This window comes from Diadema antillarum, unplaced genomic scaffold (assembly GCF_040938485.1).
Source record: "Diadema antillarum isolate AM-2024a unplaced genomic scaffold, OU_Dant_1.0 seq00001121_RagTag, whole genome shotgun sequence".
Classification (NCBI taxonomy): domain Eukaryota; kingdom Metazoa; phylum Echinodermata; class Echinoidea; order Diadematoida; family Diadematidae; genus Diadema; species Diadema antillarum.
In genome coordinates this window covers 247,501-264,838 of record NW_027271935.1, presented here as the reverse complement: position 1 = coordinate 264,838, position 17,338 = coordinate 247,501, and the positions used below count along the sequence as shown (strand labels likewise).

The 17,338-nt window shown below is 38.1% G+C and overlaps 1 protein-coding gene across 1 annotated transcript in view; it reads left to right on the top strand.

The window, feature by feature from the left end:
* The window catches only part of LOC139743907 (uncharacterized), a 58,145-nt gene that overhangs the window by 28,293 nt on the left and 12,514 nt on the right, over positions 1-17,338 (top strand). Inside the window, exon 2 of the mRNA XM_071654373.1 lies at positions 14,207-14,631. Coding sequence (XP_071510474.1) covers positions 14,375-14,631 — 257 coding nt within the window. The 5' untranslated portion in view covers positions 14,207-14,374. The remainder of the gene's footprint in view (positions 1-14,206; positions 14,632-17,338) is intronic.

The window sequence follows — 17,338 nt, the reverse complement described above, 5'->3', positions numbered from 1 at the left end:
GCTTTACGAATCAACAATAACAGCTATAACAACAACAACAACAGCAACAACAACAACAACAACAACAACAAAATCTAACTTGGTTTGCCGTGATCTCGCGTCTGTTTACTCTTTTTTTCAGCGGGACACACTCTATTTAAAGGAACGCGTATAAAAGAGGCAACATAAGTGAGCGGAATAATTGTTTTGGACTGTAAGAAAATCTGTTCGCACACTTCGAAGTATACTTCGGGGCAGAATGTTATATTAGGGTTGCTATTCATTACAGCGGTTAGTGATTTGACACAATTTTGTGCTGTGAAAAAAGAGAGCCCCACAAAAGTAAGGGCTCTCCCTCACGGGCTATCATTCCAAAGTTACAACGGCCACACACCTTGACAAAATCGAATCGATTTTTCTTTTTTTTTTAATGCTGTGAAAGGATCTTGCTTATTATTTGGTGAGGAAAAACAGCCCAAAATTGCAATTTCGTAATTGATAAGACTGGACCACAAACTGTGAGTTTTTACGCTAGAAAACATCGATCGATTGGGTGTCTGGAGGGCAAGGCTACGATGAAAAGAGAAAAGAAAAAACGCACTAACAACCTTTTCTCGGACAAAATTTCCTCCGTCAAAGAGGAGAAGTTAATATCTTGGAGCAGTGAATCAATACATATCCTTTGGGGGGTAATGACAAAAATAACGCTGATGCGTTTTCAGGTCACGCTTGGCAAGCAGATTAAAGTGACAGACCAACAGAAGATGTAAAAACCATATTCTTCAGTCGCGTGGAATATTTAGCTTTAGTTGTATAGGCCTACTGCAGCATTAATGACACATGAATATTGACAATCTCTCGTGTTTTGGCGTGTGAGCACAGTAAATGTGACATTTAAAGATACGAATCTTAAACTCAAAAGGCGACCTATGCCATTTCTGTTTTCTTCTTGATCCCTGTCGCAAAAAGCAATGACTTGCGAGCCCTGACTATAGTTTATTCTGTATTAATATCATACCACCTTTCAGATGACAAACGATTATTCATTATGATGAATGTGAAAAGAAAAATGTCTCATTAAGAGCTGTTTCTTTACGTCATATAATTTCGCCTTCAAGTGAAGAAAACCCAAAACCCGATCAGATATTTGTAAAGTGAACTTTCAAAGTACCAAGAACGAATAGCATCGTATTTCTCTCTGTTGGTTTATTATTTCCACAAATTGGGTGATGGTTTTCAAAACTTGCAAGCGTTTTTGTTTCTTTCTACGATATACTCTGTACTAACAAAGTGTGTTGACGTACATTCACAGATATAGGAATCGAATTTCAGCGACAATCTTTGGATTTCATCTTTTTATCTCACAGTATCAAGTTGTGCGCGTGAACCGATGTGTTCAACGTTCAACAATGTAAATGATAGCACACAGGGTGACGTAATTAATCAACATGCTCTCAGCTGCATCACTTACGGGAATTATCAATTTGAGAGGAGGAGTTCAATTCAGTAATGTCTTCACGAGAGAACGAGTCTCGGCATGAATAAAGAGATTAAACTCTTTACAAAAAAGGCACTTATTGATTATGCTATGTTTAAAAGCCGGTGCAATTCGTGCGGGGTGGGTATTTTTTTCTCTACTCTGTATATACCGGTAGCCCTGGCAATCGGCAGTCACGTGTAACGCAAAGTAGATTGCCTTTAATATTTGATGCCTTGATATCAAGTGGAAAAGGTGATACCGCGCCGGTACAGCCAGTTAGCTCATACTCGTGGCATTTCAACAACCACACACACACACACACACACACACACACACACAACATATATATATATATATATATATATATATATATATATATATATATATATATATATATATACATATATATATATATATACAGGGAGAAGAAAATGCGTACACGAAAACAAGTACCCCCAAAACATAGACTCAAATTTTACTGTGACCTTGAGAGATAAGGTATCAAATAACCATCACACGAAGTTCTTGATATGATTTATCACTTCTTTTGTCTTTTTTACCCTGTTTCCACAGAGTTTTTTTTTCGCGTACAGACAAAACTCACGAGGCTATAGGAATCAATCACGAAGGATATAATTGAAGATAAAAGAAGATTTGTTCATATTTGACTTAGAATCAAGTTTTGTCCGACTACATCTCAATCTTCTTTGCTACATTAAAGAAAACGAATACAAGCGACATGTAAATGAGTCGCTACGATCAGTGGATATTTTGCCGCAGATCCAGTACCATAGATCTTTTCACTGGAACATAATACGACGTGCGTGGATCAAGCAATGAAGTCGAAAAAGGAATACAACGATATTTAACAAATTGTGCAGAGAAAGAGAACTACTAACATTGTTCCACAATGTTCCTCAATACGTAGATTATACCATGGTACATTCTGACACATTATGTAGAGAGGGAGTCATCTCTGCTTTAAAGGGACTGTACAGTACTGGTTGAGTTGGGGATTCTGATTTATAACATTCCTACGTGAGATAAGGAGAAACCTCTTATGAAATATGAAAGAGCATGTAATTCTAAGAAGGATTCAACGTTTATTTGATGAAAATTGGTTTTCAAATGGCTGAGATGTCCCAAAAAGTGATAATGATAAAAGGCGACAGGCCACGGCTTTTATTAGGATCTCTTTGTTTCACCTTGTTTTTGGATATCTCAGCCATGTCAAAACCGATTTCCAACAAATGAACATTTGATATCCCTTAGAATTGCATGCTCTTTGACATCTCATAGAGTGGTTTCCGAATATCTCGCAAAACGTTAAAAGCTAAATCCTCATCTCAACCAGAGCTTTACATACCCTTTAACAATATGTACATATATATATATATATATATATATATATATATATATATATATATATACATATATATAATATCTCGTATTCTATCATATTATATTATATTATATTATATTATATTATATTATATTATATTATATCATATCATATTGCATTATATTATATTGCATTATATTATATTATATTATATTATATTATATTATATTATATTATATTATATTATATTATATTACATTATATTATATTATATTATGATACTATCATGGCAAAAAAAAATTCGACACAACTGTCGCACTTACTGAAGTCTTTATCTGCCCATTCTTAAACATATTACACAGTGCATTCGGTCTGACGGTAACATTCATTACCAAGAGGAAAAATTAATGTATAGTTGATGTGAATTAAAGTGTCATTTGTGACTTTTTTTTCTATTCTCAGAAGGTATATATTATGCAAAATATCGTTGAGTCGTGGAGCATCTTCCCATGCAGAGCTTTTAATCATGATAAAAGTTTTATAATCGAAGCAATATTATGCCGCTAAACTCCTTATAGTTGATTATCTCCTTGCTTTCAGGGACTGCTGAACAATTCATGAATGATCAGGGAGCATCTTTTGTTTTTTCGATTTTGTTTTAATTCATAAAATTCCACTCTGACTGATTAAAACTGCCTTCACAATGAAGGTCACATTAATGCGTTTGTTTGTTTTTTTATGGCTTGACGCTACGGACAGGAAATATCCTCGAGCAGTGTGAGATTGTTAAAAAAAAGACACGGACGAGTCTATTCGTATATATACACAGTCAAGGACAAGCGCGCACACACAAACGATATAAGTGATATAAATGTATGTATTTTCAGGGACGGCAGAATACTAGTAATGCACGCTACGGTTCGCTGATTACGTCCGGTTATGCCATATTCAAGGTTATTCCATTCTATATTTCAATGCAAACCATTGTCAACAGTGGTCAAGACGCGGTCATCTGTGGTAGCTTTGTTTCGCTGTGTTTTAAACTCGGCAAGAACGTAGACTGATATATCGATGAGATTTACTACCCCTGGCCATACTTAAAATCATGACACAACTGAAGTCCAGTAAATTGTTGATAGATTAAGCCCAACTTAATTGTCATAGTATGCGACTGTGTCCTTCTCTCTTTATTTTCCTTTTTTTCATATCTCTATTGGCAAACGTGGTTGATGTGGTTTTTGACTTGGACTTGTTGACCCATTTTGATTCCTGGTTGGCTGTGTAGCGACTCGTTTCGCTCTTTGTGAATGATCGCCATTCGGCATTATCTCCGGTGGTTTGATTTCAGCAGATACCACAAGTATTCGTTTACAGTAAATACATATTTATATTGTAAGTAGGTTTGTATAAGTACTAGTATGTTTTTCAATGATATTTTGTGATGTGCCCTCTGAGGCAGTACTTGAATGTTTATGAGCAAATTACCAAGGGATCGGTAACCTTGCAGTTCCAAGGCAAGGAAAGGCCTTGCCTAACGGCACAACAGCAGCTGCCACGATATTTGAACCAGGAACCTCACGATTGAGTGTCCGTGGTCTCGTTCACTGACCCAAATTTGCTCTGGAAAGATATGACTAAGCCCACAAGAATTTTTATTATCAATGGTCTGTAGAATCTATTATCTCTTAATGGACCTACAAAATACAAGAGGGGACTTCTCTCTTTTTCTGATACAATGTTGAAAGCTCGGAGACAGACGTTCAGATATTGGCCATTCATAGAGGATGAAAATTCATCGCTTGCTTTGCCTACAAATAGATTGTTCAGTCTCCGCAAATAGATACCATTGATGACTAATATTTCTGTCCCAGGCAAGATGCAAGGGAAGAAACAAGTTGCCTTCTTACAGGAATATATACTATATCCTTCGTCATGTTAATATCAAAACGCGGAATTCATTCCCTTCCTCAATCCCCTTTTCGAAGTGGCCCATCTTTCTTTCTTCCCGAAGTCATATCCGAAAGCCCGTTGCTTTCGTCGGCTGCACTTTCGGCGTTCTCTCAACGTCATCCCGCCCACCGGTTGTTCAGAAGTAGGAGGTAAGTTGGGGGCCGTGATGCCGGCCTGGCTCCTTCTAAATCTGGTCTCGATGGCTCTCATTTGACTCGCGCATGCTATACGAAATTCCTTCAATCGTCATCAATCGATACTATGCTATCGTATCGGGGGTGGGAGGAAGGAATACGAGAAGCCGGTAGAGAAATATAGGTCAAGTGGGAGAAGCAAACTTCTTGGAAGGCATCATTCTCTCTTCTGTCATGCTTGAGATGACTGAAATATTTCCTCCCCAAATCTGTCTAGATTTTGATAATTTGCCGTTGATCTCTCCTATTTTTCTGTCCAATAGAGACGCATAAATCAATACGGCAGGAGTTAATACGCAAGTATCAGTGACGATGTAATGAAGAGAGATGGTAGCAATTCCTGTACAACGATTGAAGGTTGTCGAAGTCCTTTTCACGTCAAAGTAAAACAGATGGATCAATAGGCCTCAACTAACTTACACAGATTCCTTCGACCTTGAGTTTTAAATCTTCCTTGATTGATTTTATATTCTCAACCACAGCCTCCGCAATCATTTCCGTTTTTTTAAATGATATATCGCAATATATCAAAATGCCCTACATTGGCATATCTATAATACAACAAAGGAATCGCTAATCCATTCACTGATTGTCTTTGATATAATAAGAAAGGTCCATTTCACATTTGCCGTTCAAGCATGTCCTTCAATGTCCCTTTTGGTACCTCATTTGCATTTCTCCACCTTATCTATTATACAGTCTATGGTTCTTTAATTTTCTATGGAGGTGTGATTATCATTGGATGGGTGCGCTCTGCGTGCGCCCCGTTTGTTTTTGCTTTTGTTTTTCGTTGTTGTTTTTTTCATTTCAGGTAGGTTACTCTTTTCTTGCGTCCGCATAGAGTCAAGCCGTTCCCCTTTCTCTCTCTCTCTCTCTCTCTCTCTCTCTCTCTCTTTTCTTACACATACACACATACACACACTCACACACACACACACACACGCAAATACTCTGTGCCAATTTAATTGTTTTTGTTTTGTTTTTTTACTCATTTTTAACCATGTGTCTGCACCAGCGGTCGAATTTGTCAGGCAATGCGTGACCTTCTCCATCGAAACATAGACGCGCCCTACATCCAAATATAGCCTCAGAGTTTTTTCTGGAAGAAAACAAAAGAAAGAAAAGGGTCTTTGCTATCTGCCGTTCACAGCAGGTGCGCAGGAGTGGGTATCGCGCAGGTTGAGAGAGCGATCGTGCTATGTCAAAGCGTGAACGATCTACCTGTAACGGGATAGCTTCCGCACAACCCACCTACGGGTGTCCTGCCCTGGGCTGCGTGATCGCCGCTCTGTTCGGTGGAACATCCGCTGCCATTAACGACCAATCCGCCGGACTCGACAAAAAGGGATACTTCCCGTCCTTGTCCTTCCGTTTTGCTCATTTTTTCTCCTACCCCGTATCTCTCTCTCTCTCTCTCCTCTCTCTCTCTCTCTCTCTCTCTCTCTGTCTCTCTCTCTGTCTCTGTCTCTCTTTGTCTCTGTCTGTCTGTCTCTGTCTCTGTCTGTCTCTCTCTCTCTCTCTCTCTATATATATATATATATATGCATATATATATATACAACGTGTATATATCTATCTCTTTCTCTTTCTTTTTTTTTCTATTTCGCTCTCTCTTTCTGTGTATCTCTCTCTATCTCTATCTATATCTACATCTGCGTCTATATCTACATGATCTACAGATATAGATATAGATATAGATATAGACATATAGATATAGATTTAGACATAGATATAGATATAGATATAGATACAGATATAGATATAGATATAGATACAGATACAGGTATAGATATAGATATAGACATAGATATAGATGTACATGTATATATCATATATATTTTTTCCCGCTATCCCACATTCCTATACAACGCAGGCACAGAAGTCGCCTCTATGTCGACCAGCTGTCAGTCTGTTGAACTTTTGATGAATAGACAACGTCATATTACCGCCATTAACGAATTATCTCCATGATTCTTACAATCCCGAAAGTATTGGGGGTCTCTTTTTGAATCCCATCTACTCCGCACCAGCAGCGATGAAATATAGGAATCGCGCACATAATTACGTTGTTCGAATGATATAAACAATGAATGATATAGTCAGCTGATTCTCTCTGTCCATCTCTTTATCTTTATAACTCTTATATATTCCTATTTTTTTCCTCATGTACCCTGATTAACGTTCTGTCTTTTATTGAGTGACAAGAACCTTCTCCCTTGCGTTAACCCCACACGTAGTTCCAGCTGTTAAACTTTCTTTTTTTTTCTTCCTCTTTTTCTACCCCCCCCCCCCCACTGCCTCTCCTTTTCTCTGCATATTATAATACTTTTCTATTTCCTTAAATTTTGAAGTCTTATATCCGTTCTCTTTGCTATTCTGATTTCTCTCCGGCCCAGTGGAAGGGAAAACAGCATTTTGTTACGCTGTTGGACTCTAAAAATGTACAAATCTTGCTCCTTGTCCCGTAACAACAGTAAACATACACACACATACACACACACACACACACGCACACACGCACCACACCAACACACACATACATACACACATACAAACATACATACGTACAACCAATGTGACGGCAGACTTTTCTACTACAGAAAGATATACTAAAATGTGTTTATAGCCAAAAAAGGATATGAAGAAGGGATTTTCGGTTATGAGCGGCAACATAGACAAAAAAAAAACCAACTTAATGGTAAAACTCGTCATAAGTAGATATTAAACTAGTACAACTGCATCAGACTTCTCTCAAAAACTTTTATTCTATTTACTGCATGACTCCACTCGCTATACACTCAACAATTCCCCTAATGATTCTTTATTTCTTGCGTATTAATTGTCTTCTTTAATATTGACACCGCTCTACTAGAGGGCCCTGCCATTATTACTACCTTAGCGTTGCTAGATGATTATAGACCTGCCCATTAGAATATACACCTTGATCGAGAGGGACATGGTGGGTAAAAAAAAACGCACCAAAAACTATACATGATTCGAAATCAGGACTTCCAAAGGAAAGTCAAGAGTCTTATCCACTATTCCACAGCCCCCACCCCCTTAACTGTTAATACATCATACAGATCGTATATGTAAGCCTTTCAGCAACCGACTTTTTAATGAAGTTTAGTTGGATGAATAGTTAGTACCACAATGGGAAGTTTTTCGACAGCAGAATTTGCAGCAGACAGCAAGTGCTCTTTTATGGTTGTACAATCATTGTAGGCCTATAGCAAACATTGAGCCTTTAAAACAACGGATCCGGAAGAAAATCTTCACCGGGAAGAAACGTAACCTGTTTTCGGGAACGAAAGAAAGTGAGGGGGAAGAGGGAACCATCCCGTAGGGTTTGTTCTTCTTATCAGAGAATTCGAGCTAATGTATGCTACATAAATTGATGACACAGATTTGCACACCCTCCAGAGTGATCAGTTCTTAATTCATCAGTCAGCTTTTTGATTCATGCATGGAAAACAATTTTGCATCCGTTTCGGTGCCTTGAACCAACACAAGCTCGGATTTGCCACTACGATGGATCATTTCTCCCTGCGGTATTCCCTCCGTGCTGGCGCGCGATGTTGGTATTGTGCCAACTCAATCAAGAATTTATGAGTACGGGCGACATGAATGTCTGTTTCACCCAGCGCGTATGTTGTGACAATCGTGGTTTCACAGACAAGCATGATTCTCAAATCGGTTGCCATGAGATGCGATTGGATCGGCGCGGGACCACCCCGTTTTCCCTCCTTTACTCTCATCATCCCATCACGACTCGTGATTAACTCATTTCAACTCTTCATCGCATATTCCCCAGTCTTAATGCAGTCAGTTTATTGCCTTCGGGTCACTTGACGCCTTCGTGGACCGTCCTTTTTTATGGCGAGATTATTACCTATAAAGTCGCCTTGACCGAGTATAGTAGGTTGTCTAATTATATACTTTCAATTTTCGTAGGTGGAGGCTTGTTTCAAGTCTAGAGCGCCACGATGGACAAGTTTGTCATGTTGCCCACAAAGGGAGTACATACCTGTAGACCTTTACGGAAAAAAAAAAATCGGTATTAGATTTAATAAAATGGGTGTTAAATCTAACACCGATCAAAAGTCAATAGAGGAGCACACCCACAGGTGTAAAAAGTATGTTGTGATGGTGTTGAAAAGACATTGTTCAACTGACACTTCGTGGTGTTAATTTGACACTGTAGCTGTGACACCGCATGGTGTTGACTAATTTTTGTATTGCTGGTGTTAATGTCAATGGTATAACACCCGTCCAGCTTTAATAGGAGACATACCAACTGGTGTTACTGTGGTGTAAATGTGTTCACATCTTTGTTCCAAAAATCAAGTACGGAAATTCTTGATCGTCTAGTCGGAGTTAACAATCAACAAGAAGAGCAGTCACTAAGAAACTAATCAAAAAATAATATATTTTGAAATGAAACCCGGAGGTGTTAATCTAACACCATAAATGAGCACCGGAAATGTAACACCAGTTCGGTGTTTCATATTTAACACCTGACTTCTTGCAGTGTTTGACCTTGTGAAGGCGAACAATAGGGCCTCCTGCTCTATAACACCGCCCACATGTCCTTAAACTATCTATTTGTCCTGTGTTGATCACGTGATTCATTCATCAGTTACCTAATGCGAGTGGAAGGGGCTCGCTCCGAGTCATTTCGCTGCTGCTCTCAAAGCTTATAAAGAAGAGGTTCTCTTTACAACCTTCTGTACAACTAGGTCAACTAACCATTCAATGAATGGTTAATGCATTCTAGTGCGCTTACTCAAAGTATCTGAAAGAGGAGTTAACGGAGGCCATCTTGATTACACTTATTTCCAGCTAACTCGGATCTCTATGTTTGCCTTGAGTAATGTTAAAGAGAATGGCGGGTTTCGGATGGAACCTCTTAGCGCTGACGAATCCCCGAAGCCCCGTAATGCTCTTGAAGGAATTTCTCCTCGTTAAAGTCGGGTATAGCATTTGCGAGCGAGTATGTGAAACTAGTGTGTGTTTGTGAACGAGGGGCACCGCAAGAATAAAGCAGAGCTAATACGTTAAACTGCTGCTGCTGCTCTGAAGCTCCGACAGACAGACAGACAGACAGAAACACACACACAAACACATACACATACAAACTCACACCACCGCATTTACTTGGGAACCTGTACTTTGAGCTTTATGACTAAGCGTTAATGAACGATCATTGCGAGAAAGTCAAATATTTACAAATTGATGGCTTTTTATGTGCTCTTTATATGGCAGCTCCAAATTATCAATTAAAAAAAAAAAAACTCTCTGATCTTCCACTTTGCAGCATCACCCATGCAGTCACCTGAATAGTGCGAATGGATGATCTATGGATTTGGGAATCTCTCTTAAAGGAGAACTCCAGATGATTTTTTTGTTATTATTATAATACATTTGAACAACCATAACGCGGTTATACTGGGTACAGCGTTTCTGAATTTATAGTGGTTGGAATGAGGAATAAGAATGTTTTCAAAACTTATAACGAATCACAATAAACAAGGGTGATGACATCACAATATGAATGCATGGACGGAGGCTCAAGGAAGCACAACAAAAGACGAAAGCATGCGCAAATTCTACACAGGGGAACTTGTTAAGTAAGCGGTATTGCAGTGAAATTACATTGCTACATTTCTGAAAATATGTGAGTCTACTATGTCAGCATTCTTGTTCAGCAACAATTCAGTGTAATAATTACACTGAATTACACCATTTACACTATTTGTTTTGAGTTTTTCAGAATATTGGATTCTCTGCTCAAGGACCAAACTAAATTCCACAAATCTATACATGGAGCTATCGATTTTTATACTACATGATGGGAATTGTCTGGACTTTCCCTTTAAATTCGTCGGAAGAAGGAACGACTTAAAGGACCTGTGCAATGCAAATGCATGTAGGCTTGTGTTGATATTTATGATATCTTATATTCCAAGAACTTAACTTGTTAACACCAAATAACTTGCATGTTTCCTTACAATGTCTTATGTTAATTGGATTATTAACATAAAAACATGCAATTTTAATATGTTCAGTTTAGGGGAAGGTGGATTCCACTGTTTTTGTTATTCATATTAGTAGGCCATACTTTCGTGGTGAATGACTGATGATGTTACCGACAAAATATTAGTTTGGAAAGTTTTATTTTGTAGGCGTATGCAAGTAATGTAAAGAAAAATTGAATGTAATTAGTATGAAATAATTATATGACACCTATTCAGATATTCTTCTGGCCACATGAGTGATGATAAACGCAAGTCAACATGCATTTGCATTGCATAGGCCCTTAAGTGTCAAATATTGATCTTGATTTTAGGCGCGATCAGGACATTCTAATTTCATTGATTGTGAAAACTCCGAATGAAATTATCTACTTTGTCGTAGGTTTTACGCCACCAATAGTTGTCAGATGCCTCTCCTGTGTTGCGTGCACTTGTTTAGTACCGTGATAAACGTGTTTGAAATGATGGATATACACATTAGTGACTAAATTAAACTCTTCAAATTCGACATGGTAGCAAATTAAGAGCAAGAGATTCAGTTCGGTCATTATTGTTTTGTTTTGTGTCATTTCTTAGACCCATTAATGAACGCTGATGTGAGAACTGTCTGAGAAGTTCGTCTTTTGTATTGTTAGTTTATATTTTATCACAATATTCCAGTAAGTTTCCGAGATAGACTACCAAAGTATTAGTGGAGTTTGACACCAATGTCTGCCAGCCAATTTGTGGTTTAGGTTTATTATTAACTAGAGCAAACTTTAAAGGCAGTGCATTGCAAAATTACTTTTAAAGGTCAAACGCTGCTTTTGCACGTCTTTATACTTCATTTTTCTCAAGACACAAGAATTGGATTTGAGTCTGATGTAAAGATCACGAAGCAATGAGAGAGTCCCCTCTACTCTAATTTTCTTCTTAGCACGTTTCAAAAAGATATTACAACTACAAAATTTCGCGTTGCACATCAATGGGCATGAGAGCCTGAAATTACTAGTAAGTCCATATACTGAATTTATCACGTTTGCAGAGCAAGCAAGACAGTTATTAGCAAATAAAAGTGCGGCATTTTAACGGTGATGAGTACTAGTTGTGGGTGTGTGATGCTTTAAAAATGAATAAATGCCAAAAGTCCATTCTGTTCTAGAAGGTCTATAGTAATATGACGAGTTTGCTCACAACATTTATTTTTACTAAGTGGCTGAAACGACGTGATATGTGACAGGATCGGTCAGCGCGAGGCGCAAACAAAGTAGATTTTGAGAGAGTTTAAAGCTACCATAAACTTACAGATAACACGTACTTTTTGGGGAGGGGGGTTAAGACACGACACGCTTACTTTGCAAGAGTAAGCTAAATTTAGATTATTATCATGAAAAATGAAATGCAAGGAAATGTCCAGAAATCTACTATGGTTACACGCACGCCCTAAAAAGGAAGATTCTTTGTCATATCATTTCTTAAGACCTTCTTCCTGTAAAGTGTTCTTGACATTAATCCCTTAACCCTTTCTGTGCCGCGGACTTATTGGATATTGTGTTCAACGCTATGGAGTTTTCTGTGCCGGTCGTAACGCAAAGCAGACAAAGGATGTAAGAACACTTCGTATACGTCGCTTTCACTTTTCTGTTTCAGCTAACGATTTGCATCCGGGATCTATGCTGATTCCGTATAGTGATTTAACATCCAGCAAATCAAAATTCCGTAAACAAGGATGGGGTTAATCGAAATGCTTGGTTGTAATTGTGGTTGAAGGAGATGACGATTTAATGAGAGTCATATAATCCTTTTACAAACTCATTTTCGTTCCGAGCACGTATTCGGCACAACTCATTAACGGCAATAAAACGACTAAACCAATTACTCTCACATGAGATCTCATAAACAGAATTAGTCATGTTGCTGATGAAAACATGGCGTTTATTACCACGATAAAACGCGCTTGAAAGTAGCAGACATGGGGGCGAACAAAATGAATTATGGTTGTGAGACAGTTCTTAATGTCAATGGGATACCAGATGGTTTGACCAAAGACATGATGAACGGTGCGCTCCTACACCCCCCCCCCCCACTCCCCACTCCGTCATATTGTTAAGTGCATTTCGGTGAAAATTTGATATTGTTGAAGCGTCCGAACCCGTTTTTAAGATGTAGAAGTAGATCAGAACGTTATTAGAGCGCATTAGAAAACGACCATACAAGAAGGTTAAACATACAGGTATATCTTTTTAAGGGAACGATTTCTGTAAGTCTAATCTTTCCCGAAGCACGTTTTCAGACGATATTACTACTGCAAGATTCTGCACTACACCAGGATTGAGACGATTTCCATCAAATTTCTCCGTTGTTTAAGACTCTTCCATTTAAGACTCAGAGAGCACTGAGAATACACTTCGAACAAAAAATTATGAATGTCAGACTAAAAATTCAGTGCACGGAATTGACTTCCACCTACGGTTTGGATAAACTCATCAAAAACAGATTGTGTTTATCAGCAACGACAGATGCTTCTCAGTAGATTTATGAAAGAATTAAGAAGCTTTGATCACTGAGAGATATTTTTATTCAAACACCACTCACAATTTACCTGAATTCAGTATTTGAAAATACTTGAGCAACAACAACAGAAAAGCATCAAGAGGGAGTCACGATTTCTGTAAGTCTAATCTTTCCCGAAGCACGTTTTCAGACGATATTACTACTGCAAGATTCTGCACTACACCAGGATTGAGACGATTTCCATCAAATTTCTCCTTTGTCGTCAGTTTCTGTCACGCTTTCGCGGTAGACGTGGCGGTTATCGCAAATCAATACATGTCTATTGGACAGCTAGACGTAAGTGGGCAAATCAAATGCGATTATTATTTATAGGTACTCACAAATCATGGACGTTATTACATGGTCGGATTTTAATGAAAATGCCAGTTAGAATTCAATAACGCAAAGAGCACGTATGAATGACGTAAGCCGTTTTTTATGTTTATTCGTCGTCAATAATGATATCTAATTATGACATCCATGATAGGAAAGTCATTCCTATCAAAATGCATGGCTGATTTCTGTTTAAAAAAAAAAAATCATTTTATTTGACTTCGTTTCATTCCCTCCTCTCAGATTTGTTTGCTATCATAAGAAATTTGCTAGAGAACGTTGTTTGTCATTCGTATTTTCCTTTAGTTGTTTAGATTGATTTCATTATCAAGCATTTTTCAATACCTTATGTATTTTTCAGGGACAGAGCAAAAGAAGTGAAATCAGCGGCAGAGAAGAGAAGGTTCGCACGCAGTGATTTGATTCGTCAGCGAAGCTAGAGACAGGTTTGAATCAACGAATCGAAATCAACGACGCAGCCGCTTCAGAAGCGCGCACGCACACGGTCACTCACACACAACAATCAAACATGGATCATAAATCAACGCGGGTGCTCTTGGTTGCAACCGTTCTCCTCATTGCCTTAGTCTCCACCTCAGACGCATCAAATTACTGGAGAATAGCAAACAAAGCCCGGCTGGGGAACCCGCGGTACACGGCTCGCTCGCCGAGAGTCTACGACAAGCTGAGGAGAAACCTCGTGAAGCGATACATGGACGACAACGTCGTCAACGATGCCGAGCCCACCGTTGAGTCGTGGCTACGGGAGTGGGTAATGAACAACAGGTTAGTCTCAGTTCAGTCGTATCCCCTGAATAATTTGTAAAATGCTATGCCAATATATATGAAAGAGAGTGAGAGACAGATAGAAAAGAGGGGCAAATGGAAAGATGAAATAGCTGTTAATTGTATATTTGCTATGTTCCATACATATCCTTCTTTTCTTTTCTTTTCTTTTTTTTTGGGAGGGGGGCGGGGGGTTCTTTTTGTGCATGCGTGAACAATATGTTTTTAGCCATTAAGTATCAATCACTATTTTCAACGACGACCGAATCCAGTGTTGAGAACATATTAAAGTTGTTATAAGTCCATTACCTTTACTTGGCGGTACTTGCATGACTTATGACCTATGGCGATGAGATGAGGTGCAAAGGGTAGATATGCAATCATTACTGTTTATTTGCAGGTATAGGCCTACATTTTCTACATTATTTCATGATAATGTTAATAACAGTAATATGACATACAAATGACAAAATAATCAGGTTAAAAAAATCAACATATAATATAGTGTACAATAATGTATTCATTTCAAAACATTGTTTTGTATTGAATCATGACAAAATAGTCAAGTTATCAAGGAGACAATTTTATTATTACTATTATTATTATTATCATTATTATTATCATTATTATCATTATTATTATTATCATCATCATTATTATTATCATTATTATTAAAGTTATTATTGTTATCATTATTATCATTATGATCGATAGGATAAATTTTGACTAATGCACAGGGTGAGACTTTTATAAGAAGTGCTTGAAGCGACAATAGTGCCCCCCCCCCAAAAAAAAAAAAAGAAGTACGTGCTTATGCGTGTGGCAAAATTCAGCAAATTGTACAGGTGAACCTGTCAATGTTGCCCCATGTTAAGGTTGTCGTTATTACCCTGAAAGACGGTTTGAGTCACTGATGGTTGTGAATCGCTGTCAAGAGCTCCTGATAGGAGACGTAGCTGGCACTTTTTAATCACGAGTTTGATGTTGACAGGAATCTTGAATAATCTACGTGAGAATAACAGTTTAATAACCAGAAATTATGACATGCATGAAATCACGCTTTCTTGAAAAAGAAACACACACGCGCGCGCACACACACACACACACACACGCACACACACACACAAACAAGCAAACGAACAAACAAACAAAAACCCGAGGACATCTGTCGGTTAATGATGTGTATCTCTTTTCTCATGACGGCGTCTGGAAAGTCTCTCTCGTGAAAAGATATTCCCCTCTACAGGAATGACAGGCTGACTCTGTTCAATAATAGTTTAGACTGTGATCTTGGAGTAGCTGTTTTATATAACATAGTGACCATAAGCAGCTCTTTTTTCTTTCTCTTTTCCTTTTTTTTTCATTGACAGCTGCATTTTCAGATCTTTATGCTAAGAGGGTTATTGTGACGTCATAGACGTCTCCCCATAAAACGAAACAGAGTCATTAAAACGATAAATTAAACATTTCGCAAGGCTTCAATTAGGTCTTGCTACACCCGAAATTATCTTTAAAAAAGGAGAAAATTTCGTACTCTGCCTCCGACTAGAAGTGCAAGAAATGTCAATTAAGTGAAAGTGTATGCTAAAGGGAAAAAATATGACTCATTTTCGTCCATTTAGAGTGCAATCAAATCTAACATGTGAGCTGAAAAGGTGAGTAGCGAACTTCGTGTTGGCACTTTAATAACGCAGAGTTTCAAAAAGTGTAAAAATTGGAATAAATGTTACCATGAGTTTGGCTGAATTATACGAATGCATTATAAAATGATCATATCATAGTACTGGAGCTAAGTTACTGTCTAAAAGTCAGAGCTTGAGCAAAACTGTTACATGGAAAAAGAAGTGTGGATATTTTGTTTACATGCTTCTTTTTTCATTCCATCCTCTTACGCACGCAGACCCCCCCCCCCCTCCTTTATTTGTCATCAGTGATATTAGACCGAATATACGTTATATTACCTTATTTGGGTGCACGTTATGAGAAAGACACCCATGATTCGATTCGATTCGATTCGATTAAATTCATTTTCCATCCAACAAAAAGGGTGAACAGAATATAAATACTCACGAGTCACAGTACAGCCCACGAGTCATACAGCCCATGAGACATAGAGCACATGAGTTATACAGCCCACGAGTCATACGGCACATGAGCTCGACACTAAATAAACAAGGCCCACGGTACCGACACATTAAGCCCCGTGTTGTAATGTCGAACTCGTGGGCAGTTTTTACCTATAAAGTGTCGAACTCGTGGGCTGTTTTTACCTAATGTCCGAAAACTCATGGGCCTTATTTGCCTAGTGGGCTGTCTTACTCGTAGGTGTTGGTCTCATGAGATGACCCCCTTTATTTTTGTTTCTATCCTGTTGTATGTAACTCGTTAAAGGGATGGTTTAGTTTTGATTGAGATGGAACCTCAGATCTTTATTTTATTTTTTTTTTGTAAGAAAAAGGGTGAACAGATAACATATCCAAAAACAAAGTAGTCTTGATAAAAGTTTTGGCCTGACTTTTATTAGGACCACTTTGGTTTTTAATATTTCAGCCATTTCAAAACCGATTTTCATCAAATAAACGTTGAATTCCTTTTTAGTTAGTATGCTCTTTCATATTTTATAAGTGATTGCTCATCATCTTGCCAAAACAAAAAAGTAAAAAACCTGATGCCCCATCTCAAGCAAAACTATACCATCTCTTTATCA